The 27,588-nt window shown below is 44.8% G+C and overlaps 1 protein-coding gene across 1 annotated transcript in view; it reads right to left on the bottom strand.

Moving 5' to 3' along the window:
- The window catches only part of LOC120059601 (histone-lysine N-methyltransferase 2D-like), a 44,961-nt gene extending 24,044 nt beyond the window's left edge, over window positions 1–20,917 (bottom strand). The window contains exons 1-26 of the mRNA XM_039008731.1: window positions 20,869–20,917; window positions 20,573–20,684; window positions 19,914–20,119; window positions 17,650–17,765; window positions 17,259–17,421; window positions 16,934–17,105; window positions 16,495–16,609; window positions 16,000–16,178; window positions 15,486–15,781; window positions 14,269–15,251; window positions 13,950–14,082; window positions 13,015–13,121; window positions 12,440–12,544; window positions 11,994–12,175; window positions 11,397–11,561; window positions 8,819–8,964; window positions 7,579–7,755; window positions 7,088–7,270; window positions 6,667–6,807; window positions 3,736–3,842; window positions 3,251–3,479; window positions 2,840–3,016; window positions 2,253–2,561; window positions 1,920–2,044; window positions 300–1,742; window positions 12–209 (exon numbers count right to left, since the gene is read on the bottom strand). Of these exons, the coding sequence (XP_038864659.1) occupies window positions 12–209; window positions 300–1,742; window positions 1,920–2,044; window positions 2,253–2,561; window positions 2,840–3,016; window positions 3,251–3,479; window positions 3,736–3,842; window positions 6,667–6,807; window positions 7,088–7,270; window positions 7,579–7,755; window positions 8,819–8,964; window positions 11,397–11,561; window positions 11,994–12,175; window positions 12,440–12,544; window positions 13,015–13,121; window positions 13,950–14,082; window positions 14,269–15,251; window positions 15,486–15,781; window positions 16,000–16,178; window positions 16,495–16,609; window positions 16,934–17,105; window positions 17,259–17,421; window positions 17,650–17,765; window positions 19,914–20,119; window positions 20,573–20,684; window positions 20,869–20,917 (6,318 nt within the window). The remainder of the gene's footprint in view (window positions 1–11; window positions 210–299; window positions 1,743–1,919; window positions 2,045–2,252; window positions 2,562–2,839; window positions 3,017–3,250; window positions 3,480–3,735; window positions 3,843–6,666; window positions 6,808–7,087; window positions 7,271–7,578; window positions 7,756–8,818; window positions 8,965–11,396; window positions 11,562–11,993; window positions 12,176–12,439; window positions 12,545–13,014; window positions 13,122–13,949; window positions 14,083–14,268; window positions 15,252–15,485; window positions 15,782–15,999; window positions 16,179–16,494; window positions 16,610–16,933; window positions 17,106–17,258; window positions 17,422–17,649; window positions 17,766–19,913; window positions 20,120–20,572; window positions 20,685–20,868) is intronic.
- Between the last annotated feature and the right edge of the window lie 6,671 nt (window positions 20,918–27,588).

Raw genomic sequence — 27,588 nt, 5'->3', positions numbered from 1 at the left:
AGAGCATGTACCTGTCTGTGCTTCTCCAACTCAGAGGGGCTGAGGCCCAGTAGTGAAGGATCCTGAACTGCTGACATGTCGGGCATCTCCTGGGCACCGGGCATAGCCCCCGGGGGGTGAGGTGCCTCCGGGGGGCGGGGGGCTGTGGGGTCCTGTAGGGGGGGCATCCTGGAGTGGAAGTCGGCACCTATAGTCTGAGTCTGTTGTTGGAGTTGTTGTTGTTGTTGGAGTTGTTGCTGGAGTTGGAGTTGTTGCTGGAGTTGTTGCTGTTGTTGTTGTTGTTGGAGGAGTTGTTGTTGCTGCTGTTGTTGTTGTTGGAGGAGTTGTTGCTGTTGCTGGGCCATTTGATAGGCTATGTTGGGGCCCCGGCTGAACCCATGCGGTCCAGAGGGTTTCCCAGAGAGAGGGTCCCCCACAGGGGTGGACGACGGGGGGAGTGAGGGAGGCTGGTTGGGGTGAGGTGAGCCTCTAAAGCTGGGGGTGCCCTCGGGAGCAGCAGAGGTGGGCCGGGGGGGCTTGTGCAGAGCAGCGAAGGGGTCCCTGGATTGGGGGCGCGAGGGGGGGCGGGAGTAGGGGTCAGGGGACTGGAAGCGGGAGGTGGAAGCTGGGGACTGGACAGAGAATGCGTCGTTGGAGGGGGCTCCAGGAGTGAGGGGGGAGAGGGAGCTGCCCTGGGACTGGGGGCTGGAGGGGACCCTGGGGCAGGACTCCTGCTGAGTCTGAGGGTGCCTCTGCTGGGGGAGGGGGGAGCAGCTGTCCCCAGACAATGGCCTTGGGGTGAGGGGAGGCTGGGCATAGGGGTCCTGGAACGGGGTGGAAGGGGACTGGCGGTAGCCCTCAGAGGGGTGGTTGGGTGAGGCTCCGGGATGGAGTACCACCCCACCCTCTCCTTGGTGCATCCGTGGTGTCATGGGAGCCTTAAACAAGCCATCCCCAGAGTCCAGCATCCCTGCAGGGGAGCCCGTGTTACTCAGGTCCTGGCGTCCCGTGGAGGAAGAGCGGGGAGAGGGTCCCCCGCTCATATCAGCCCTGTACTGCCCATGTCCCATCCCAGAAGGCGAGGACACCTGGGAGGGGGAAGAACCGTATTCTGGACGCCCCATCCCCTGCTGCTGGCCTCGGAACGGGTCTCCATAGTGGGTGGTGTGGGGCGGGGAGAAGAGAGGAGAGTCCCCGGGCCCTCCACCCCTGGACCGAGGGCTTTCTGGTGGGCCTAAGTGCTCCTGAGAGCCCTGCTGTGACTGGGGCAGGTGACCCTGGATCTGCTGTTGCTGCGGCCTGAAGAAGGGGTCGACCTGCTGAGCCCGCCGGGGATTCCCTGGCTGCATGTCGAAGGGGCCAAGGCTAGCCGGGTGTCCCTGAGGGGCCTGTGGCCCGGGGTGGGGGTAACCTGAGGAAGAGGCCTGGCCCTGCATGGGGCTGGAGGCGGTCTGATGGGAGGAGTATGGGGTGGAGGGGTGGGGGGACTGAGGAGGCAGCTTGGCAAAGGGATCTGTCCGCATATCTGCCGATGCCGAGCCCGGGGTCTTGACAGGACCGTCAGGGAAGAAGGTGGAAGAGGATCCCGAGTCAGGGTGGAAAGGGAAGGGGCTCTCCGCCGAGCTGGGTTGGGAGGAGGTGGAGACGGAACCTGAGGGCGGGGGGATCTGGAGGTGCAGGTTGGGACGTTCACCTTTGACCCGAACACCACCACCTCCACCCCCCTCTGTCTTGATAGGCCGACACACCTGGCTCTCTGCCTGCTGTGGAATGAGAAGAGACAGTTGGAGAGAAGCAATGAGGCTGCATACAGTGACAACCTTATGCTTTGGGCTGGTTTCCTGAAGATTAAGACTTCAAGTGGACTTAGTTTAGGAGTGGGGTTGATCTGGGTCAATGAAGCTGGCCCTATGAATCAATGCTCTGGCCTAAACTCTCACCTTCTGTGCCTTGTTGATCCGCTGAGCCGCTCGATTGTCTTTGGCCTTTTGCAGAAAAGGAACCTTGTCAGCAGCTGAAATCTTCCTCCAGATCTTCATGATCTGTTTACAGCGACTGGACCAGTCTGTCAGGGAGGAGAGAGGATCACAATTTACATTATTTCTATTCCAGTCAACTGAAGTCAAAACATTTGATATTTGGTTCATTTTCAGCGATAACAAAAGTTTGTTTCATTAGAACTCTGGAAGCACCATCTCTTTCACAGCAAACAAATACATCAAAACTAGAATATTCCACGTTTTCATAGTATTTTATTTTGACTCTTAACTCACCTGGGTAGTCCCGTCTGAGAGTGGGGAAGTTTGTGTTTGCGTAGAGTACAGGGGAGATGGTGGACATCTCTCCTAGCTCCTCGTCCTTCTCCCAGCGCTGGAGGCTGCGCTGGTTATAGGACAGCCCGTCTCCATCTGCATCGGTCGGGGTAGGAGGGGTGGAGGGGGTGGCTGGGGTGGAGGGGTTGGCCCACGGGCTCTCCTCTCCACCATCTGGACTGAACAGGCCACCCCTTTCCCGCATGTCAAAGAAGGGAGACTGAGAAAGTCCAGGGAAGGAGTCCATCATACCAGCGGAGGGCAGGGATCCTGAAAGAGATCAGCTTGTATGAAAGACATGTCCTGTTTTACCATGACCTTTGAACGGCCATGAGCGGTTCCTGAACATAAAGGGTCCTTTACAACAACAAACTATTGCTCCATATAGCATCACACTGTTCGCCTTTTCTAGTCCTTTCTCTAAGTCAGATGTCTAAGTTCAACATCACACTCATTTCTAATTCCTCTAAAAGTGCGCTCTCTAGGTATGATAGTGTGAAAGGGTATCGATTCCCCCTAGCAGCGCTCAGGTCTGTACCACTCACTACCTGTGAGAAGGCTCCTCTGTGGCAGACTGCTGCAGTTCATCTCCCCCTTTCCTCCCTCTAGGATGGGCCTCATGCTGCTCTGTAGGGACCCTCCTAGAGACACTCCCTCTGATGACCCCAGGACCTTCCTGAAGAACTGCTCAGAGTCCTGACTCTCCATGCCCTCAGGAAGTCCTGGGAGAGAGAAAAAACACGAGTGTAGGACAGTGGGCAAAAACATCCACCAAGACCAAATTGATAGCATGTCAAAACACAATTCCTGTAAGTTAGTAGAAAAGAAAGTCTTGAAGTGTCAATTTTATTAAAATTGGCAACATTTTAGCATCTCTGATCTCTTACCTTCATTTTTCTCCTTTTCGGAGCCTTGAGGATCCGTTGAGCCCTGATCTTTGACAGCTGAAGACAACACTGATCCCTCGACCTGAGCCTGTGATCCCTCACCCCCCTCCTGCTTCAGGTGCATCCCAGCTCCCATCGCTCGCTCCCGGACCTCCACTGTGTCAGGAGCGGTGGGTCTGGCCCCCCGTGCGTGAGGCAGTGGAGGACGTAGGAGACCCATGGCCCCATGATGTCTCTGTCCTGGGGTAACCAGGAGAGCCTTTTTACTCAGGTCCATCAGTTGTTTCCCAAAGAATGCCTCCTACACACACATAGACAGAGAGAGAATGATGATGTTAGCCTATATGGAGTTGAATGGTCACTAGACATTCTGGGCAGGTTTCCCAGACACAGATTAAGTCTAGCCTTGGACTAAGAAGCAACTTCAATCGAGAATCTCAATTGAGCATGCTTTGTAGTCAATTAGGCTAAATTTGTATCCGGGAAACTGGTCCTTTAGGTTGCCATATGAAGGCCTTAGAATAGCCCATGGTGAGAAGTGGTGAGCGAGAACGTACCTGCAGGTATGCTGGGAACATGTCCTCCAGTTTGCTCTTCTTCCTGCCTCGTCGTTTCTTGGCCTGCTCCCCTTCTCCCTCGGCTGGCTTAGTCTCCGGGGCACCCTCTATAGGTGTGTCTGGGTGAGGTCCTGTCAACAAACACAACCTGGTGTCATTTCAGATGTTCAGAATGCCAATTTTGATAGCAGGAACTGAATTTTATTCAATTTTATTTTGGGTTACAAACCATGTTTCGTACAACTTTTTTAGGCACTGAGCAAATTTCTGGTTTGCTGAGCAGAAATTTGAACATTGTGAAAATGATGTGCAACTTTCAGTGCGCGTTTACTTTGAATATTAAGGCTTTAAGTTACAGTTTTAACACTGGCCAAGTAGGCTACTGTAGCTATTAGATCATACTGTAGGCCTACCATCAACAATGGAGAAAATGCATCCCATCACATTTTAACATGGAAATAGCTGTTCTATCATTCAGCCTACAGCAGCAGCCAATGTGTGGTGTTCATTGTAAGACCTACATTCCATGAGACTTAAAAAAAATATAAACATGCAGGACTTGACATTAACCTGTTTATCCACTTGTCCTTCAGACAAGGACGGAGCGGCAGGTAGCCTAGCAGTTAGAGCGTTGGACTTTGATCGAATCGATCGAATCTCCGAGCTGACAAGGCAAAAATCTGACGTTCTGCCCCTGAACAAGGCAGTTAACCCACTGTTCCTAGGCCGTCATTGAAAATAAGAATTTGTTCTTAACTGACTTGCCTAGTTACATAAAGGTAAATAAAAAATAAAGGAGGTGACTGAAAATGTGTGGTTTGATTCAAGAAACCACTTTACAAAATAAAAAGCATTATTATTCCCATACCATTATTACAGAGAATCAGACAAATTATGCTACCCTCTGCCTATTGGCTACTTAGCTTATTCAAGCCCATCTCAAAATACAACACTGCCCCTTTAAGACCAACATTTTTTTATCTTTACCTGACTTGCTTTTCAAAGATATACACGTTTTGTGCTCTTGTAGGAAACAATCACTCCTATTGATGACTACAAATGATCTATAACTGGGCTAATAACTCACTAACTAGCAAAGGATATGAACAAAATGTGCACACATGGCTACATGCAGCTCTCGCTTTGATCTCAAAACAAGCGCATCTACTCACAACCGCTCATGCTGTAAACACAGTCCAGTTCAAAATAAATGGCACAGATCCATATATGGCAATGGTCTATTTGCATATAGGTCTACTGCAGCTCTGATTGTTTATCCCACACTGGTCTGTGTAGAGTACGGCCTGAGTAGTGCGGGTCAATGAGATAGAATCCTACTCCGATGCTTTCTGCCTACAACTAAACCTCTTGCATAGTTCGTTTTGTTTCGGGATGTTGCATTGAAAGCGGCTAATATTGCGTATCACAATTGCCTCAGTAAAGGGAAACGTTGATAGTGTTAACAGGGAAAACTCCAGAACAGTGGTCACCAACATTTTCTGAGTCAAGATCACTTTGAGTCAAAATGTAAGCCTATGCAACATTAACCAATAAAAACAGTACTGTAGAAATTAGGTTTGTGCAGTAAGCTATAGGCCCAATACATAATCACCACATATTGGCTTTGCTTGAATTGCCCTGCCAATATATTGCTGTTCAGGAATGTTTTATAAATTATATTTCTACATTTGAGGTAGGCTTTATGATCACACCGGTAATAGATCCGTTGTTGTATTACTTGTGAGGCACAGCTGAGTGAGTATACATTTAAATGATTTGCTTTTTATTTTACTGGGCTGATGGTGCCTGTATCTGATGTTCAGTCTCAGCAGAGGGAGAGAGCAGCAGACTGAGGGTCCACCTGTCAACATCCCTCCAGTCTCCCTTTCCTCCACTGACACTGACCAAAAAGGGACGGTCTTCCAGCTGATGGCCAAACTCGAGTCACACGGCATTATTTCTGCCTCATGCACAAATTCATGTTGTTACTCCTATGAACAGATAAATATTATTCCTCGATATTAAAAAAGACCCAAGCCGGTAATAATAACATCAACGCTAGCCTAAAGATAGACCTTCCTACTCATTCATTACTGCTGCAGTGCTTGTTGGAGCGCTGTGTGGAAATAGGAAGAACACACATTTTATGTCTTATAAAAGTGTTGAATACAAAGTGTTGACAGTGCTGAGTGAGAACTTAAACATGAACTCAGTCATAAAAACAGCAGATCTTTACTGTATTCGTTGACAGTCTCTCTCTAGTCTTGTTTTAAACGTTTTGAAATCTCACAGTATCAACTTTGCTGTAGCTTTTTCTTAATGCCTGCTACGTTACTGAAGACACGGTCATCTGAGACATCTGATTGGCCAGCGTTAGGCCTATAGTGCACCTGATTTGATATCTGCGCCCACCGGGAAGGCAGAGTTTGTACCTTCAGACACATGAAATAGTTCCAAAAAGGCAACAGTTGGCCTACCCGGTGCGCGGGACAGCTGAATCAGGTGCACCTCCTGCCAGACTGAGACGAATAAAACAAAAAATAAGAACAAGGCTTTATCGTTGCTTTTTTAACAGAAATATTTGGAGATCAACTAGGAATGCCTTGGAGATCGACCAGTCGACTGGAATTGACCACTGCTCTAGAAAGTTGAGTGAAGTTGAATCTCGTGCTTGTCTCTGTGGGCTGATATTTCTGCGTGGCAGTCTCGGGGCTACTACGCGCAGCTTAGAGGGAACATTGGTTACAAATAAATCATACATCCACACGATAAACATTTGAATCCCGGAGGATGACACATTAAAACACATGAATGAAAACACTTATTTACGCAGTGGTCGTCATATTCCTTGACGAAATTAGAATGTGACCTCTAACAGACACTGAATACTGAAATGTTCTGACTAAGATGGCTTCTGTAACTGTAACTTGCCTTCCTCTAGGGCAGGCTTCTCTCTTATCGGTCTGTCTGTCGTAACAGTTCCGTCTCCAGCCAGATGAGACAGATGGGGGAACAGACCCTTCTTCATCCGTGTGTGACACTTTCTCTGACGCACCATGAAGCCACCGATCCCTGCAGGAGATAAAAATGTTTAAAAAAGTCCATTTCAAAACGTTGAATTGCAGTTGGCTTGAATGTGACCGTCATAGAGCAGTGACAAATTATATCCTCTCACTACAGGGGCCTGTTGGACAGACCCGGGCTCTAACAGTAGCTGTTTTCTTTCAAATACGTGGAGTGCCAGACCTGCACTTTCAGGACGTTTCATTAGACCAGGCAAACTCAAATCAAGCAAATCAAAGAAAACAAATACTATTTTACACAAGATGTTTAATAAGAGTTGACCTCTGACCTGGTCTGTAGGGTTTCCTCTTCCTCTTCTTTCCCTCGTCCGTCTCCTCTACTCCTCCTTTGAGGAGGCCTTCCTCCATACCCTCAGCACCTCCCTCTGCTCCCAGCTCCCTGTCTGGGCTCCCTGAAGGCTCCTGTTTTACACCAAGAACTCCTGGCTCACACTCCATGGGCTCCCCACAGCCTTGAACAACAGATCGGGATTAAAGGTCAATTCAGAGGGTAAGGCAGGGTGGGTAGTCAAATACATGCCTGATGTAGTGTATCCAAGCAGACCTGTTAAAGCAAGTAGACACAGTGGGTAGAAGTTGGTCAGTTCTGGGATCAGCTAGCTTACCAAACCAAATCCTACTCTTATCCATTAGGGGAGAAAACACAAATCTGACCGTAGATCAGTATCAAAGGGAAACCGACTTCATCCTTCTCCTTTACAACCCCCGTCACTTGGACAGTTAAATCGTGGAAAGAGGAGAAAGAAATGGCAACGCCCACCTTTTCCCTCGTCCCCGTCCTTTAGCTCCATGCTGTCGGGTCCTCCGTCGCCACACAGCATGCCCAGGCGAGAGCGCCGCTGCCGTCTCTTGTGTAGGGGAGACATGGAAATCCTTCGCAGCAGGGACATGCCCGTCTCGGTCAGCCACACCCCCTCCAACCGGTAGAACTGAGGCTCTAGACGGGGGGGGGGGGGGGGTTTGGAGATTGAGTAATATGCAACTATACAAACAGTGAATATGCAATGCCAAGTTGTCATTGCAAGTAAGATTAACGTAAACTCAACCCATTCCGTACAAATGTGCGTAACCGCGACATTCAAACGAGGCTGCAAAGAAAACTAATGGGACTGTAGCGAGTTGACTTCAAAATCTGGGGTGTGAACTAGGTTTCTATTCAAGCGTTGATCGACATGGTAATGGCTCTATAGTATTGGAGAAAAGTTTAAATAAACTGACCCTCTGTTACATCGTGACGTGTCATGCCGTAACGTACAGCATGCATAAAGCAACTATTTCTGTCTTACAATCTCTCTCCACCAGGTGTAGCACTTCTCTCATCATTTAAAAACAAGAAATGGACAGTGACGGGGGCAAGGGGGGATACCTAGTCATTTTTTGCGTCATCACTGCAAGCGATCATGACTCTCAAAAGCCGCCGTTTACTTCTGAAGATCACTTTAGCACCGCCCTAAAAACCCGATTCAAATTCGACACAAACCTTCAAATAGGTATGTAATGACACAGTATATAAACTCTTTATAGTGTTTTATTTACATTTTAGAGGCGATAAGGTGATAAGTTGGACAGATTGAGTGAAAAAAAGCTGTTTCCCCACACGACATCTGTCCTTCTCACTACCACGCATTAGTTTCGCTTCCCCACCCACCATTTTTAAAAAGACCCAACGGAGCTCATTGCCTTCTTGAATCATGCAGAAACGGGCAGCGTGGAGGTCTCGGCATGGATTTTGTTGGAAAGGGGAGAAATTGTGCTTTACAATGGTATTGACATTACAGTTGATCTGGAAGTATTACGTTTTTTGGGGCGATAAAATAAGGTCAATTGTACGGACCAAGGCGATGTACAAAAGTGAGTGAGTTTACGTTAGCTGAATTACAAACGGAGGAGGCAAAAACGTACCTGGTTCTTTGATCTTCATGGCTGTCATGTAGGTTGAATCCACCGTTACTGCAGATAGAGAAGCAGTGTGAGAAATCCACAAGTCACTGAATGTTTACCTTTTCTATTCATATGTTTTAAGTTGATAGACTTGCCTATGGGTTTGGGGACGTAGGGAGTGCAGGATGTGCAAGCAAAGCCCTCATCAGAGGCCTGCTCCACCTCGTCCTCAGTGTACAGACTCTCACACACAGCGTGCACCCACCTGCATGAAGAGAGACAATGCAGGATAGAGCTCTTATTCTGATAAAACATTAATATGGTTTGAAACTTCAAGAACCATGTGTTAAGTTCATGTTTTAAGTATCCCTATATTTCTGTTATTACGGTGCTATCACTCTGTTATTAGTACGCCTGCGCCGTAGTCTCACTGGAGATGGACCTGGCTGGAGTGTGAAGGTGACTATGTACTGTGGAAATACGGGGAAGTAAACGTTGTTAAACTGGAACCTTGTTGTTGTGTCATTTGAAGATAACATTGGTAGCAGAGGATGGCTAATAACTACAATCGGCCCCCTCACCTTGACGAGAAGAGGTCGTACGAAAGTTGGACTTGGAATCTGAACACGGGTTATTAATCTGGACGAGAAAAAGCCAGCACTAGTGGTGGTATTATCGCTCGAGGGAAGAGCGAGAGATACAGCACTGGAAATATCCCTGGAGGATTTGAACAAGAATGATGGTATGAGAACTGATCAGAGCACTGGATTCTGTGTCTTAAAGAAGAGAAAGACCGTGCCTACGAGGCATATTCAAACTTTGACAGTGTTACTAGAGGTATTCCGGGTTGCAACGACAGACTACATGATTGATTTCGAACAGAGGTACAATAGGATGCACAAGTACGACATGGTTCTCCCGGATGCAGTGTTAGCTTTCAAGTTGCTAGATACTGCCCGTCTAGATGGTAGGGAGAAACAGTTGGCTTTGACTGCTTGTACTGTGCTGACTTTTGTCGGCACTATTAAAAAAAAATTGGTAAAAATACGTCTGTCGGGCCAATAACAGATGGAATGCACGTGAGTGACGCGGCATATTACACTGAGCAGCAGAGAAAAGGCACCAACAAGTCACGTTCTCAAGAAAACCAGACGAGGGCGCAATTGCCCGGCACAAATCCACAAGACCGGTATGGAAGGAGATCAAAATGTGCTATTTGTCACAGCACTTACCATTGTGTTGAAGACTGCCCTCATAAAGATGAACAAGTTAAACTAACGGAGGAAAATGTAAACACAGAGATAGAGCAGTGTAACAATACACTGTTTTCAAATGAATCTGCTTCTGATACTGAGATCTTTATAGTTGAATCCTTAGGATCTGCTGTGATTCATAATGCATGTACACGGACAGTGTGTGGTGCAAAATGGCTTGATAGCTATGTCAGTGAACTAAATATGAAAGAAGTACAAAATATGAATGACACACCAAGTAACAGAGCTTCCACATTTGGAGATGGGAGAATCATCCATTCTACCAAGAGAGTCAAGATACCAGCAAACATGTGTCAGACTAAGTGTCACATTGAAACAGAGGTGGTCCCTACAGATATCCCCTTACTATTAAGCAAAGCTTCCCTCAAGAAGGCAGGGGCTGTACTTGACATAAAAAATGACAAGGCAGTGATGTTTAAACAACCAGTGACCCTTGAACTTACTACCTCAGGCCACTATTGTTTAAACATTTTAGACAAAGAGAACACACAGAGTTCAAGTAAAAATGAGATTCTGATGGACACAGAGAACATGGAGATTCTGACCAACACAGAGCACATGACCACATAGGAAAAACACAAAGTATTGTTGATAGACTTCAGAAATGACTCAGCAGTTCTGGGAATAATGAAAAGAGTATTTCCATTCTACGGCAGATAGTGAACAGTTGTGACACATGCCAGAAATACAGCAAAGGTAAGCCCAGACCAGCTGTTAGTTTGCCACTGGCTTCCAAGTACAATTAAACAGTGGCTGTAGATCTACATGAGCTGGGACCAAGTGTGTGGTACCTTCACATAACCCACCACTTCACACGCTTCAGCGCTGGAAGCATTGTGAATACAAAGAAACCCAGTGAAATCGTCAAGCACTCCATTCATTCCTAGACAGGTGTGTATGGCCCGCCCCAGAAATTGTACAGTGACAATGGAAGAGAATTCAATAATAATGAAATTAGAGAAATGGCAGAGAAATTCAACATGGAAGTAAAGACAACTGCTGCATACAGTCCATGGAGCAATGGACTTCTGGAGAGACATAAACACTCAGATTATGCTGAAAGTGAAGCAAGACAATGGATGTGACTGAAAAACAGCCATAGATTGTTACATTTCTTTTTGCCATCAAAGCCCAATGTTCAAGGCTACAGCACATACCAACTAGTGTTCAGGCAGAACCCTAATCTTCCCTCTGTACTGGTTGACAAGCCACCAGCACTAGAAGGGACCAGTGTGAGTCCATGGGGGGGCAGCATCTTTCAGCACTACATGCAGCCAGAAAAGTATTCCCTGAAGCAGTGTTCAGAGAGATTTCACAGGGCTCTGCGTAAACAGCCGCAACCCACAGATGAGAAGTACGAGACCGGAAACAATCTTTCAGATAACTAGTGTATGTTTGTGTAGTTGTAATGAGTGGTACCCACCGGTCACAGTGTTGGCACTGCAGCAGCAGCTCTTCCTCCATGAAGTTCTCCCTGCAGACAGGGCAGGTGACCAGGCTGGCACAGGGGCCACAGTGGGTGTAGTTGTTCTGCCACTCACAGTGGAACCCCGGGCTGCTAGCACCACACTGCATACAGGACACACACCTAAACAGGGAACAGACAACCAATTATTGAATCAATAAATCATGAAACAACCTTTTTAAAAAAGGGGCGTATAAGTACATTTGATTGACAATAGCAAATAGGCCAATGAGCCATCAGGTTAAAGTACATTAGCTATCAGACCAAGTAAAGACTCAGGTGAAATCCAGAGATGGAAGAGGATGTTATGGACAGAGTGAGACAGAGGACTGAACTTTCAAGCTTAGCAGCAGGACTTTTATGCATATCATGCAGACTCCCCATTTCAGTTCATTTATATCTGTACCTTTTCAGACCCAAAATGACTGAACAGGGAGTGTCATGGATGGTGAGAGTTGGCTGCCGTCTCGAACAGGTGTCTCTTGTAAAATATATTTTATTTTTCAGTGAGAATAACCTGCATAAATAAAGGTTAGATGAATGAAAGAGTTTTACCATTTGCACTTCCACCCGCCCTTGGGTACAGTGTGTAGGGGTGGGTCCAGGCAGTAGGTGTGGTAGCTGACGTCACAGTCGTCACAGAGCAGCAGGCGGGCCGGGTCTGAGGCTTTGCCACACACCTCACACACGATACATTCCAGACAACGCCAGCCCTTACGCAGCATCATCTTAGTCATCTGCAGGCGGGGGGACAAGAGGGGCATAGCGTGGAAAATCAAAAAGAGATTTACATGTTTCATTCCTGAAAATGTCATCAGGAAGCCAGATGTGTTGTTGCAACACTTGAACCCTTGATTTCTTATAGTGGCCTACTGTAAAGCATCTATAGGTATGCAAAACGCGCTATAATAATGATATGTTTTATTATTAGGAAAACTATCCGTGGCTAAGGCGTCTGCTTAAGTAAGAAGTTCTAAAGAATAAAGAGGTTGAATGCTTACTTTGCTGTTCACACAGTATGGATGGTAACACTGGGCACACTGAGCACACGCCAGAAGCTGCCCCTCCACACCCTTCCCAAAACTGCCACACACCACACACATGTCCTGATGGAGAGAGAGAAAGAGAAAGAGAGAGAGAGAAAGAGAGAGAGAGAGAAAGAGACAGAGAGAAAGAGACAGAGAGAAAGAGACAGAGAGAAAGAGACAGAGAGAAAGAGACAGAGAGAAAGAGACAGAGAGAAAGAGACAGAGAGAAAGAGACAGAGAGAAAGAGACAGAGAGAAAGAGACAGAGAGAAAGAGACAGAGAGAAAGAGACAGAGAGAAAGAGAGAGAGAGAAAGAGAGAGACAGAGAGAGACAGAGAGAGAAAGAGACAGAGAGAAAGAGAGAGAGAGAAAGAGAGAGACAGAGAAAGAGAGAGACAGAGAAAGAGAGAGAAAGAGAGAGAGAGAGAGAGAGAAGAAAAAGTCAGCTTGTGTTACAGCAGAGGTTGTTAAATGTCTAAGACTATCTGACATGGTAAATGCCACAGGGTAACTGGAAAATGTCAAACGGAAAAGCATGAAGCCATTACCTGAAGCAGGACAAATTTATCAGTGTTTGAGAAGAGCACCACTGTGTTCTGCATAGCCTCATCTTCCTCCCCCTCCTCCTCCTCTTTACTCAGTCCAGTGTCTGCTGCTGTCATGCTCAGCTGAGGAAAGGAACAGTGGTGTAAAGTACTTAAGTAAAAATACTTTAAAGTAATTAAGTAGTATCTGTACTTTACTATTTATATTTTTGACAACTTTTACTTCACTACATTCCTAAAGAAAATAAATGTACTTTTTACTCCATACATTTTCCCTGACACCCAACAGTACTTGTTACATTTGGAATGCTTCGCAGGACAAGAATTCACGCACTTATCAAGAGAACATCCCTGGTCAACCCTACTGCCTCCGATCTGGCAGACTCAATAAATACAAAACGCTTCGTTTGTAAATTATGTCTGAGTGTTGGAGTGCGCCCCTGGCTATCCGTAAAAAAAGAAAAAAATTGTGCCGTTTGATTGGCTTAATAAAAGAAATGTGAAATGATTTATACTTTTACTTTTGATACTTAAGTATATTTAAAACCAAATACTTTTAGACTTTTACTCAAGTAGTATTTTACTGGGTGACTTTCATTTTTACTTGAGTCATTTTGTATAAAAGGTATCTTTACTTTTAAGTATGACAATTAGGTACTTTTTCCACCACTGGGAAAGTATTATACATAGAATGTATTACATTCTGATACAGTCAAGTTCCAATCAAGTGGTTTGTGTCGAATGAACTTTAGACAGAGATCAAGCTCCAAACATTCAAGATCTCTGTGATAAATTGCTGCTGTGGGTTGTATATACTGTAAAGTTCAATGTCAACGTTTGATGACACGATCCAATGAGTGAGTGGATGATGGATGGATGGATGGATGGATAAAAGTGTTTAAATGTCTGAATGTTTATGTATCGCCGGTCAGTTCAACTCACCAGGAACGCGTCGATGCAGGAGGCCATTGCTTTGAGGCGGTTCCTACCGCCACGGCCCCTTCCACCGCCGCCGCCACCACCACCACCACGAGGCCGCCGCTTCCCCGGGAAACTGCTGCTGCCCCGCCCCTGAAAAGACCAACACCAACCATGCCAGTACCTCACATACTGTAAACCACTGAATCTAGCCATCGCCCAACACAGAAGCGTTTGCAGAGACAGTTTTGAAAGCTCACTGTGAAATGGCCTTCTGCTCTATAGCAGTTAACACTCATCCCAAAGTCTAACTGTCTATGACCTGTTATTGGACCTTACCTGTTTGACCCTGGAGCGTCCCGGCGAGCCTCTCCTCTTCTTCTCCCCGTCTGGTTTGAGGGGGTCAAAGGGCAGCGAATCGTCCGTCTCAGTGAGCAGCGAGTCGGAACGCGAGCGTTCGGTGGGTATGAGGCTGAGCTCCATGGAGAGCTGTGCATCGGGCTCTGCCTCCCCTTCGGTCGGGGAGCCCAGGAAGCCAGAACTGCTCTCGTCCCCGTGACTCGGATGGCTCTGATTGGACATCTCATCCAGGAGGAGCTGATCAGGCTTCCTCTGCTCCTGGGGTTCCTGCTTGATCTTGACCCTTCTGTGATGACTATGTTGACCCTCTCTGTCTGCATCCTTCCCCTGCTCCTCCTGTTCTCCAAACTCATCCTCCTCCTCGGAGTGAGTACCCCTGACCTCCATGTCCACAGTAGAAGGAGCAGCCTCCTGTGTGTCGGCATGTGGAGCAGGAGGAGACCCTGAGCGCTCCTGCTTTGGGTTCCTTGCGGCTTCCTCCTTTAGCCCCACCTCATCTGTGTCCACGGAAACATGCTCCACCTCTTGTGTGGAGATGGGAGGGGCTGGTGACTCTGGCGAGGTGGTAGACATGCCCTCACTGCTTCTCTTCTCCTCCAGTTTGGACTGCTGCTGTGTTGAGGGTTTGACTTTCTCTTCCTGGTTCTCCCCATTCTTCTCCTTTCTGTGCACAGGGCCTAGCTCTACTACTGCTGCTGGCTCTGGCCACTGTGGTGGTTGCTGTTCTGGTGACTCCGGAGACTCAAGGGCAGGGACATGGCTGACCTGGGGTGGCGGGCTAGGAGCCTTCTCTGGCCTCTCATCCACAACAGCCACAGGTAAACTAGAAGCCTCCTGTTGTTCTGTTGTTTCACATTGTTCTGTAACCTCAGCCTGGACCATGGGCTGTTCTGCAGGGACTTCCTCCATTCCCAGCTGAGGCCCCTCTACCCCTGCCGTTTCTACCACTTCAGCCCCCGTCCCTGTTGAAAAAACAAAATCAGGTTCATCACACAACTAACACCATACACTCAGATTCTATACCATTCTTTAGTGCATCCCAGAAATTACATTGAGTCAGGGTGGCTTAGATAAGATAAACGTGGGTAGAGTTAATCATTTTGCTCTGTCAAAGATGGAGCAGTCAACTCTACCCTTCTATCAATATCTGTAGACCCCTTTATCAAGGACAACAGAAAGCAGTCCAGTCAACGTACCCAGCTCCATGGGCACCTCCTCGTCCGACTTAGTCTGTACCCCGGTCATCTTGGACACGTCCGTCTGTCCTTCTATCGTAACTTCACCCGCCGCTTCTGTCTGGAGTGTCATCTCAGCCAATGTGTCCGTCTGTCCTTCTATCGTCACCTCAGACCCGTCTTTCTCTGTCATCTGCATTTCCACCATGTCTGTCTGTGTGACAGGGTCTGCCGGAGGCTCTCTGTCTCGGCAGAGCGAACAGATACACTTTTCCTCAGGTGGCTCTGATATAGAGGAGCATCCACTGTGAACCCACCTAGGGAGATGATAGAGGATTGGTCAAGAATGGATGAATGAGAGTGGGCCAAATGCTACATAAATAGTGGTAGTTATCAATTTCTGCTGTTGCTCTATAGGCTGGTGTCTAGGCCGGGTCACTGTAAAATACAGTGTGACAACTTGATGAAAAAGGTTTATTAACTTGCCAATTGAATCATTCTGAGGCAGTAGACATACCTGAGGCAGGAGACATACCTGAGGCAGCTGATGCAGCGCGGCAGCATGACTGGTGGTTCCGAGGCTTTGCTGCAGACACCACACATAGAGCTGCGGGTACGTTGGCAGCCCTCACACACGGCATAGTTGTCAAACCAGTGGGTTGAGCCGGGCAGCGTCAGACCATGAGCACCACAGTCCACACACACCCGACACCTCTGATATGAGGAATACATTGGGGAAATTAAATTAGTTATTCACACAGGAAACACACAAACTGCTACATTTTCAGAATTTATCACGTATTGGAAAAAGATTATATTTCTGCATACCCTTATTTTAATTTACAGAAGTAATTGTCATTAAAATGTTTCCATTGAAAACCTCTACAAAAACAAAAAACAAAGTAATAACATGAACCATTTACAGTAAGACATGGTCAACATATGGGCAAGGACTTCAATTATAGTGCACCATTATCCTTCTTTCCTAACAGAGGAGACTATCGTCAGTGGAGGTGAGAAATGCTCTTACTCTGCACTTCCATGTGTCGGAGGGAAGAGAGGTCATGGCTGGCTGGAGACAGAAGGTGTGATAGCCCTTATCACAGGCATCACATACTAACATCATGGAGTCTTCCCCTGGTTGCCTGGAAAATGAGAACCCAGATGTTACCCTCCAGAGTCTACCTATTCAATGACAGCTGCATGCCTCGTTTCTAAGACCCAATAGACTGACAACTGGTATGTCACATGATCAGGGAAACCCCTGCCCCCACTGATTGGGAGCATGTGGTAGTAGATGGTCAAGGTAGTGTTCAGAAACAGCGCTGCACAGTCTCCCAAATCCCACATCAATTCAGTGAACAAAAAATGTATTTTAGAAGTAAAAAATTGAGAGCTTTACCCATTTTAAACAAAAAATATTACAAAAAAATGTGTAACGTGAGATTGGGCAGCAAAGAGACACTCACCTGCATGTCTGGCACACTTTACACTCTGGGCACTGCCACCCTGATCTCTGTATGGGCGTGGCGCTGATCTCCAGACAGGAGGCGTGGTAGTGCTGCCCACAGCCTGTACAGAACAGCAGGTTCAGCAGCTCCCCCGCAGAATCACAGACAGCGCACCACGCCTCCTCACCCGCTGGAGGGCAGACAAACCATAGTTAGCAAACCAAACGACCAAGTGACCAAATCGTTACACAAAGCACAGAGGACACACACCTCACTGTTACAAAGCATAACCTAATAATCGAGTTTGGGCTTTGACCTCAACTCGATTGGGAGGTGTCCTTACCCATCTCCTCAGCCTTGTCCACGTGCTCTGGACAGAGGAGAGCCAGCTGCTTCGTGGACTGAAAGGAGCCGCTGGCAGCAGAGCAGGGGAAGTGGTAGAACCGTGAGCAGCCCTCAGCATGGCAGCGGATGGTAGCACCCAGACGCTTGCAATATTCACACAGCTAAAAGGAAGGTTCAAAGACAAGGTTACGGGTGAAAGACAATGCCAATAGGAAGAATTTCAGAACCCCACAATTGAAATTGATAAAAATTCTTAACTATTACTTCCAGATGGTGTATATATATATTTTGTTCTTCAACTGTACCACTCTAGGGTGCCTACATGTTTGTTCCAAGAACAATCGCCAATTGCACAGATTTCTATCAGAGGTGTCATTTGTTTAACCTACCCGCTGTGTCCCTGAGATGACGGCCTTGTCCACATTCTCCAGCTCCTCCTCAGCCTCCTCCACCTGCTTCACTCCCTCTGACCACACCGCACACCAGTGATGCACCCAGCAGCCCCCTGTTCACCACAACACACAATTAGACACTTCTCATCTGTATGGTTCCTCGCTTCTGATCAGGATTATATCTCTTCTGGATCAATCAGTTTGCTTTAAAACAACAACAAAAAATGGGAGGTGAAATGGGATTTGATCTAAAACAAATGCCTATAGAATTTTGATTAAACCTTTTCTAATATGGTTTTGGGGTAGGTTTACTGTGCAGGGTGCACACTGTGTATAATATAAACGGTGGGTATAAGGTATATTAATTTAACCTTTATTTTAGCAGGTAGTCCCATTGAGGTCAAAATACCTCTTTCTCAAAGGAGACCTGACCAAGAAGGCAACTCGAGTAAAAAAAATAATCAAAATGTGATGAGATGTTTGAAATCAAATCAAATTGTACTTGTCACATGCACCGAATACAACAGGTGTAGACCTTACAGTGAAATGCTTAATTACAAGCCCTTAACCAACAATGCAGTTAAGAAAAATACATTAAAAAAAGAAACGAAAGTAACAAATAATTAAAGAGTAGCAGTAAAATAACAATAGCGAGGCTATATACAGGGGGTACAGAGTCAATGTGCGGGAGCACCGGTAAGTCGAGGTAAATGAGGTAATAAACTCAACAAAAAATAAATGTCCTCTTACTGTCAACTGCATTTATTTTCAGCAAACTTAACATGTGTAAATATTTGTATAAACATAACAAGATTCAACAACTGAGACATAAACTGAATAAGTTCCACAGACATGTGACTAACAGAAATTGAATAATATGTCCCTGAACAAAGGGGGGGGGGGTCAAAATCAAAAGTAAACCGTCGGTATCTGGTGTGGCCACCAGCTGCATTAAGTACTGCAGTGCATCTCCTCCTCATGGACTGCACCAGATTTGTCAGTTCTTGCACAAAGGCACCTGCAAGTTCCCGGACATTTCTGGGGGGAATGGCCCTAGCCCTCACCCTCCGAAACAACAGGTCCCAGACGTGCTCAATGAGATTGAGATCCAGGATCTTCGCTGGCCATGGCAGAACACTGACATTCCTGTCTTGCAAAAATCACATACAGAACGAGCAGTATGGCTGGTGACATTGTCATGCTGGAGGGTCATGTCAGGATGAGCCTGCAGGAAGGGTACCACATGAGGGAGGAGGACGTCTTCCCTGTAACGCACAGCGTTGTGATTGCCTGCAATGACAACAAACTCAGTCCGATGATGCTGCGACACACCGCCCCAGACCATGACGGACCCTCCACCTCCAAATCGATCACGCTCCAGAGTACAGGCCTCGGTGTAACGCTCATTCCTTCGAAGATAAACACGAATCTGACCATCACCCCAGTTGAGATAAAACCGTGACTCGTCAGTGAAGAGCACTTTTTGCCAGTCCTGTCAGGTCCAGCGGCAGTGGGTTTGTGCCCATAGGCAACGTTGTTGCCGGTGATGTCTGGTGAGGACCTGCCTTACAACAGTCCTACAAGCCCTCAGTCCAGCCTCTCTCAGCCTATTGCGGACAGTCTGAGCACTGATGGAGGGATTGTGCGTTCCTGGTGTAACTCGGGCAGTTGTTGTTGCCATCCTGTACCTGTCCCGCAGGTGTGATGTTCGGATGTACCGATCCTGTGCAGGTGTTGTTACACATGGTATGCCACTGCAAGGACGATCAGCTATCCATCCTGTCTGCCTGTAGTGCTGTCTTAGGCGTCTCACAGTACGGACATTGCAATTTATTGCCCTGGCCACATCTGCAGTCCTCATGCCTCCTTGCAGCATGCCTAAGGTACATTCACGCAGATGAGCAGGGACCCTGGGCATATTTCTTTTGGTGTTTTTCAGTGTCAGTAGAAAGGCCTCTTTAGTGTCCTAAGTTTTCATAACTGTGACGTTAATTGCATACCGTCTGTGAGCTGTTAGTGTCTTAACGACCGTTCCACAGGTGCATGTTCATTCATTGTTTATGGTTAATTGAACAAGCATGGGAAAGTGTTTAAACCCTTTACAATGAAGATCTGTGAAGTATTTGGATTTTTACGAATTATCTTTGAAAGACAGGGTCCTGAAAAAGGGATGTTTCTTTTTTTGCTCAGTTTATGTACATGTAGGTAGAGTTATTAAACTAACTATGCATCGATAACAGAGAGTAGCAGCAGCATCCCACCTGTGTCATCAAAGAGTGCTGCCAGACAGGATGCGTCAGAGTCTGAGAATCCGATGGAAGACAGGTCATCGTTCCCGGGCCCTGGCAGTGAGGAAGCGGAGGGCTCCAGGGCGGGCCGGGAGGAAAATGGCCCAAAATGTCTGAGTTCCCGTTGTCCGTGCAGGCTGCGCTCCACACAGTTACATAGAGCACAGACCCTTACACTGCTCTCCCTGTGCAGGCAGAGACTCAGTATTAGACAGACAGCATGCAGGTAAATGGATCCAAAAAAGGTCTATCTTGTGGATCAAGAAGTAAAATTACTAAAGCACTCACTTCAATTCTATTCCATATTATACTCCATACATTATACTCCTCCAACATGAACAAACACAGACAATATAAACCCAGCTAAGACTATTTGGGAGTACACCTCTGACTGCATGTATCCCATGTAATGCCGGGCAGTGCACTACAGCACTCATGATCTGAGGATATTCAGCAACTCTTGGCAGCACAGTGGGAGTTCGTTTGAAAAATCTATATTTTGTGGTGAATGTTATATGGGTATGACTTGTTAACATATAGGTATTGCCAAAAATATATAATTTGAAATGTTGACTAAAATCTATTTTTTTCCAGCACTATGCCTTTGTTAGGGTATCTGAGAAGGGACTTACTGGACTGTGCTGGAAGCCGCAGCAACAGTTTCATAGTTGTCCTCTGCAGCCAGAGGGGCCTCTGACTCCCCCTCTGAGGGGATTGGCTGCTCCATAGGGGCGCTGTCATCAGCTGGGAAAGGCATTAGTCCACATGTTTTAGGACTTACCAATTTAACCTATATTTGTCTTCAATTTTAAAGAACATTCCAATAAGCTACTGTACGAAAATCGATGCAACAAAAAGAAAAATAAAGAATTATTATAATTAGCAACAACTACTTTTTTCTGACACCACAGCAGGTATGTTATTGTACCTGTCGGTTCAGAGTCATTTTCTTCGCAGTTTGATTTCTGCTCGTCCATCCCCTCTCCTGATCTCCTTGACAGAGGCCTGAAACGTAAACAAAGTTGCCGAATAATATTAGAGGTAAGGCACATCATAATTTACCAAAATTAACAAAAACATTAAATATACACATTAATTACCACATAGTCTTACGCGGGAAAAAACAACTACCGGTAGTCACATTTATGCTATCTGACGTCCAATCGCAAAATCCAGCGAGGCTCAATTTCCCTTTGTGCCCGGCAAAAGCCCGATATTTCACATTGCTGCAGTATAACAGCTAGATTAAAATAGATAGCCGACGTCAGCTAGCTGATTTGGCTAACGTTAGCGTATAACCTCAGACGTGACAAATTCACAAGAACTGTATAAATAATAAATATAGCTAGCAAGAAGCGTATTTTATACAAACCTTTAGCTATATACATGGGATACTAAATGCATAATTTTGAAACACGTAATTGATTAACCGCGATCCAATCTAGATGAATGAATATGGCTGTTTATGTCCTCAATTTAGTTGAAACCGCAAGCTAGCTAACGTTAGCTACGTCGTTAACTGGTAGCATTCTTGCTAACAAAGTAGCTCGCTAACGTTGCTCGGGATTCGCAAACTCTGCATGAAAATAGCGTGTCAGTGACTAGCTAACTAAATAAATAATACATGTTTGAAGACATTTCCATCTTCGTTTTGCCAGAAATGCGTAATCCAAACCCACACAAGTCATGTATGGAAAAATAACAAAATATAGGAACTGAAATGTTGTTTTCGTTAAATAAAACAACCCTAAACCGAGATACACAAAGAAAATACAACTTCCTTGTACATTACTTCCTGTTGCAACTGTCAAAATCGTGCTAAAACCCTACCACTGTGCAGCATAGTTCCGACTAAATTATACGGACTAAAGGTACATTAATAAAAAAAATCTACAATTGTATGAGTAATCGATTTGTGATATGTTAACGATGAAAAAACTAAATGTCCAACTATGTAGCAATATGACAGATTTAGTGAGAGAGTTTAAACCAGTTCTAGCCACACAACTTTCTGTAAAAACTCAGGAAAGCATTGAGCCCATAACACCTCCTCCAGTAATGGCTGCAGCCCGAATGAGCCCAACAACAGTTTATTCCAAAATCAAAGTCTGCCTGACGTTTTCAGTTTTCAAAGTGGTCTTATGTCAAATGGTCCACACTATTTGTTGTGTACAGCTATGCCTTAACCCTAAAATGAATGAAAAACAGGGGATTGGATGAGAGTTGAGAAGACAATATCTGTCCTAATCTTCTCTACTGTGAAGTGTGAAACACTAACAACAAATCAAATGTACCTCGACTCCACCTAATGATGTAATGTACACTTGTATGCGTGTAGTGTAGTGCAAAAGTGGGTAGCCACATGGAGGGTTACTTTGGAGTATCCCATTCAACAAATGTTTCACTAAATTGGGCCTTGTAGCAGAAACTCACAAATCCCAGTGGTATAGGCTACCAGTGTTTACAGCAAGCCATGGTTAGTTACTTGCGTGACAATATGTTCCAATGCAGTTGGTTGTGTTCAGATCACAATTTGCACATCTTGCCATGAAAATGAGCAGAATGCGATTTACACATCAACATGAAATGTAGGTAGTAACGTTAGCTATATGATTCAAACTGTGCGATTGAAATAACTCAGAATATAATGTATGTGTTTGGGGGACTAGTCCATTTCCCCTGCACTGAAGGGAGACTATTACAGTACAATGTTCCACTGCTACCTAACGTTACTACACAGCCATGTAACTAGCTAGTAGTTATCCGTCATGTAACCAAACCCAATAACTAGCTATAATCTATCAGCGATCACTATGATGATTACTGTAAACTCAGACCACATAACTGAAAGCCACTGACAACACACTTATAATCAGAGAACTCCACTTGATTGCTAGCTAGCTCAAATCAATGCGTCCAAAACGGCAACTCCAAAACTTGTTGGCATTAACCGTTAGGTAAACTCCCTAGCGAAGTTACATGCTAGTTAGCTAGCTAACTAGGAAACAAGATAGTTAGCTAGTTAGGTCGCCTGCCAACTATGGCACTCACAAAGTTGGCTAGCTACGCAGTTTAAATAATAAGGGTGTTCAGTTTAGCTAAACATGTAGCTTACATTTAAGTTAGCTAATGTAATTTGAGTGAATTCTTATATGAATTCGTTAGCTAAATCCATAGCCAGTCGGAGTAGCTAGTTAACTTAGTGTCGTTAGCTAGCTAGACGTTAGCCATCCAGATCAACTAACTTAACGTTAGCTAGCTACAACCTAGCTAGCCTTAAAGGTCAGAGAAATTGATTCGTCAAATAAGTTCGTTAGTGATGTTATTCAACCAAACGACTCACCTTACAATGAGATGGTTGTGTCCTCATACATCCAAACAATCCATATTTGTAGCAGTCTACACAGTTAAATGGTTGATGCTTGCCTCATTTTACTTAGCGGGCTTGCCGGCTGGAGAATGAGGTGAGTGGGGGAAGTGCACGGAGTGTGGCAGGCTGGATAACTAGCGTAGCTAGCTAGCCAGCCACGGAGCTCGAAAGACAAGAGTTGATGGCCAGTTGCTAACACGCCGTGAAAATTGTTAAACAAAAAGCAATGGTCGACGAGTATAAAATTATAGCCAATCTTCCATAAAAATGCACGATCGATAGCCCAATGTTCCGAAACATAGGGGAATGTTTAGTAGTTGATGGTAACTAAATTAGATAGATAACGTTAGCTAACTAACGGCACAAGTTAACTAGCTTCTCTGCATTTTACTGGTTCGGAGTTGTATTAAGTTGGCATCCGATATTCGACCCAAAATTGGGTAATATCTCAATTTATTAACATTAAACTTTCAGGCATTATCTGAAACAATGTTTTCGACACCTAACGTCTTAACTTTAGCGAGCTATTCCTGTCCGGATCACCACCACGAGTGTGTCGGTGTGTATGTTCCGTCAAGTCGCTAAAACAACAACATTTCTCATGTCTGCAAGGGAGCATTTTGTACGCGCCTCTCCAAGTTGTTAGCTAACTAGTTCAGCTCAAAGCCAATAAGCTATCTTAACTTTTTCAGGGTTATAATATTTTAGTGGATAGCATATTCTGATTTTGAACTTTACACCATATGTCAGATCATCAGACTGAGCCCAATGCAAATTCATAAACAAGGCAAAACTGTGACTCGTCAATGTCCATGCACGTTGTGTATAGAAGAGCGCATGAAACAATAATGGAATATGATTGGATTTGGATGCCTCTATTGTATGTTAGATTTTAGGAGGATACATTGGCTATCGTGTGACATTCGAGAGGTTATGGTATTCATTGCTATAATTGCCTCTTTCTCTCACACATGCCCAGATTCAGTCCTACTCCTGTTGAACCGGTAGGCTTCTTGCCTTGAATGACCCCTTCACCCTTCCCAGAGTCCTAGTATGTTACTTTCTTATTCTATAGCACTGGCCCATAATGGCCTGCAGCTCCATGGTGACTCCTGTCTCCTGGCTATGCACTACCATGCCCTTATCTGAGAACATGGCAGCATGTCCCGCTGATCTTGCATGTTTTTCAGAGGAATCAATCAACCTCATTCTGCCCACATCCTCCTAGTTACTAGTACAGTTGAGTTCCTAGTAGGATCAGGTGCTCTCTCACTTTGGTCTACACCACTGCAACTCCCTTTTGACTATCATTTACATGCTTGGACCAATAATGTATTTTCCCTATCCAGAATGCTTCTTCTGGCAATTTAGTTATTGTTGTACTTAGGCCTAATTCTAGGTAGGATATTAGGCATCTCTGATTCCTCTTTTCTGGATGTGTGCATTAATGCTTGGATCAAATTCAAGGCCCTGATGCTATATTTTGATTGAGACACACTCATACGGGACACTTCATACGCTGGATACGTACCTATGCTGGATATCTGTGGGTAAGAGTATCCATTGGTTGAGCAAAAATTATGCATATTCAACAATGCAATGTTGCACAATGTTTTGCAACATTGTACACAATAAACATGTCTCAACATTCACTCCTGAGTCCTGACTTTGTCACATCCAGGACCAAAACATGTACGTGTCTCACAACCGTTCACCATACTGAATTTGACCCCAATTTTTAATTGATGAAAACATGTCTGTCCATCTGTCTGTCCACATTGAATCAAGATTTATGAGGCCTACACCGGTACAGACTGTTCAACTTTCTATTCAAAGATCTGCTCTCAGAGATCTCTCCCAGATCAGAAGAAGAGTTTTTCTGGCTATGAACTAACTAACCATAAATGGTTGGTTGTGCTGGTTTGGTTTTCATAACGAAATAGGCGATTAAGATACTGGTTGCCCTGACAGGATTACCCAACTCCCACTCAATTTTAGCAGGATTGAATTGGATTTTTGAGGGCAGGGAATGGTCGGGATTCTCTGACAATCTGACACTGCTGTGATTGGTCAAAGATGGTAAAAGGTGGGTGGTATTATGTTGTTGGGCTTCTCCCATTGGTCTGACTTGATGAGTGTGTGCATTCCAATCTGCCCCTTCTATCTCAAGGATAATCTCCTGGATGGAATACCTCCACAGCTGTGAGCTGTCTACTACACAATGCTAACTGGAACAATGACATTCAGTTTGTTTCCTTTTTATTTTAATGTTTTATGTATTTGATTTTGTACGCATTTCAAGTCCCCCACCCACTGCTATTATTCTGCTCTTCTCCAATGTGCCTGATGATCCTATTCTGCACACAACACTGGTCAGGTTCAATGTAATCTTTGAATGATTTCCAAAATATGGAGCTGATAGAATATAGTATCGTCTCCCTCTCTCAACAATCAGGCTATTCCTTCTTCTACGACCTATTGAGTATCCAGAATGAAGGTACTATGGGAAGATGGAACACTTACCTGGACTGGATAACTCATTACTATGCATTCAATTACTACATTTGTATATACATTTCTATGTTAATAATAGCATCAATAAAGTGTTGTTAGTTACTATTGTTTACTGCAATAATTACTGCATTATTACACAGGAGCAATAGCTGCAAAGACCCAAACGTAGATATAATCCACAAGTATGATGTCAGGTACTCCACAAGGGGGTGTATAACCTTGTATTACACGTCACAGGATGTACACACTGGGTAAATCTGAGGATAAAGGAGCTGAGAGGAGAACGTTTCAAGATAAATAAATGTGACAAAACAGAGACAACAAGGCATTGTTCGTTTAGGTTAATAACAGAAAGGAAGTGTCAATGACAGTACAGGTCACCATTAACAAGCTATGTTGCAAATACACTTGTGAAATACTTGGAGAATCAGAGCATAGACATTCCATTACTCAGGAGCCGGGATGGAGAACATGATTAAGATAAACACAGAGAGATAGGGCAGCAAGGGAGAATATTAAGTCTGGGTATCTTATTAACTACTGTAGACTGGGCCACCAGTTCTGCTGGATGTCTGAGTTTTAACCTTTTCTGCTACAGTACACATGCACCAAGAAGACAGCTCCCACTGTAATTCGGAGGCTCCAGATATGACTATAGGCCGTGGTCAGATTTCTCAAGTTTTTCATGTAGTCTTTTTGGTATTTTATTAGGATCCCCATTAGCTGTTGTGAAAGCAGCTGCTACTCTTCTTGGGGTCCACATGAAACATGACATAATACAGGACATTAATAGACAAGAACAGTTCAAGGACAGAACTACATCCATTAAACATCTTCTGTTCTGTAAATGTCATTTGCAAACCCAAACCCTAGGAGAGACAGAACGATTTAACAGCGAGAATCTACATGTAAAACAGGAACACAAGCAGGGTTTACCTTACACAATAATGCATTATTATTTGTTTAATTACACTTTTAAAAGACAACATAACAAATGAGGCCATAGTTATAATAATTACAATAAATTGCTACATTTATATATTATGATTCAGAAGGTACAAAAATAAAGCTTTTATTTGTTCTGGCACATACTCATATTTCCTCATTGTTTTAGAATAATAAAGCATATAGGAAACCCACATTTTATGTTGGCTTATACTGTAGATGTTATCTAAATAAGATACATATACAATGGATTCTTGACAATACACATGTACAATGGATTCTTGACAATACACATACAATAGAGTCTTGACAATACACATGTACAATGGATTCTTGACAATACACATGTACAATGGATTCTTGACAATACACATATACAATGGATTCTTGACAATACACATATACAATGGATTCTTGACAATACACATGTACAATGGATTCTTGACAATACACATGTACAATGGATTCTTGACAATACACATGTACAATGGATTCTTGACAATACACATGTACAATGGATTCTTGACAATACACATGTACAATGGATTCTTGACAATACACATGCAATAGATTCTTGACAATACACATGATGATTCCGTTATTATGGCGTCCATTTCTCTCAGGAATGAACTTGTATAAAAGCCTTCTAGAACGCATTATCTTTGAAGACATAGTCCGATTCTACATGCACCCAAACCAACCATCAACACATTTACTGAAAGTAAAAGAGGAAATACAATATTAATACATAAATACATTACAATGCAATTACCGGTGAGTAAAATGCAAATATACTCTTTCGGGGTGCATAAGGTTGAA

This window comes from Salvelinus namaycush, chromosome 14, assembly GCF_016432855.1.
Source record: "Salvelinus namaycush isolate Seneca chromosome 14, SaNama_1.0, whole genome shotgun sequence".
In the NCBI taxonomy this organism is placed as follows: domain Eukaryota; kingdom Metazoa; phylum Chordata; class Actinopteri; order Salmoniformes; family Salmonidae; genus Salvelinus; species Salvelinus namaycush.
Note: the sequence above shows the minus strand (reverse complement) of the source record. Positions and strands in the feature narration are given on the sequence as shown.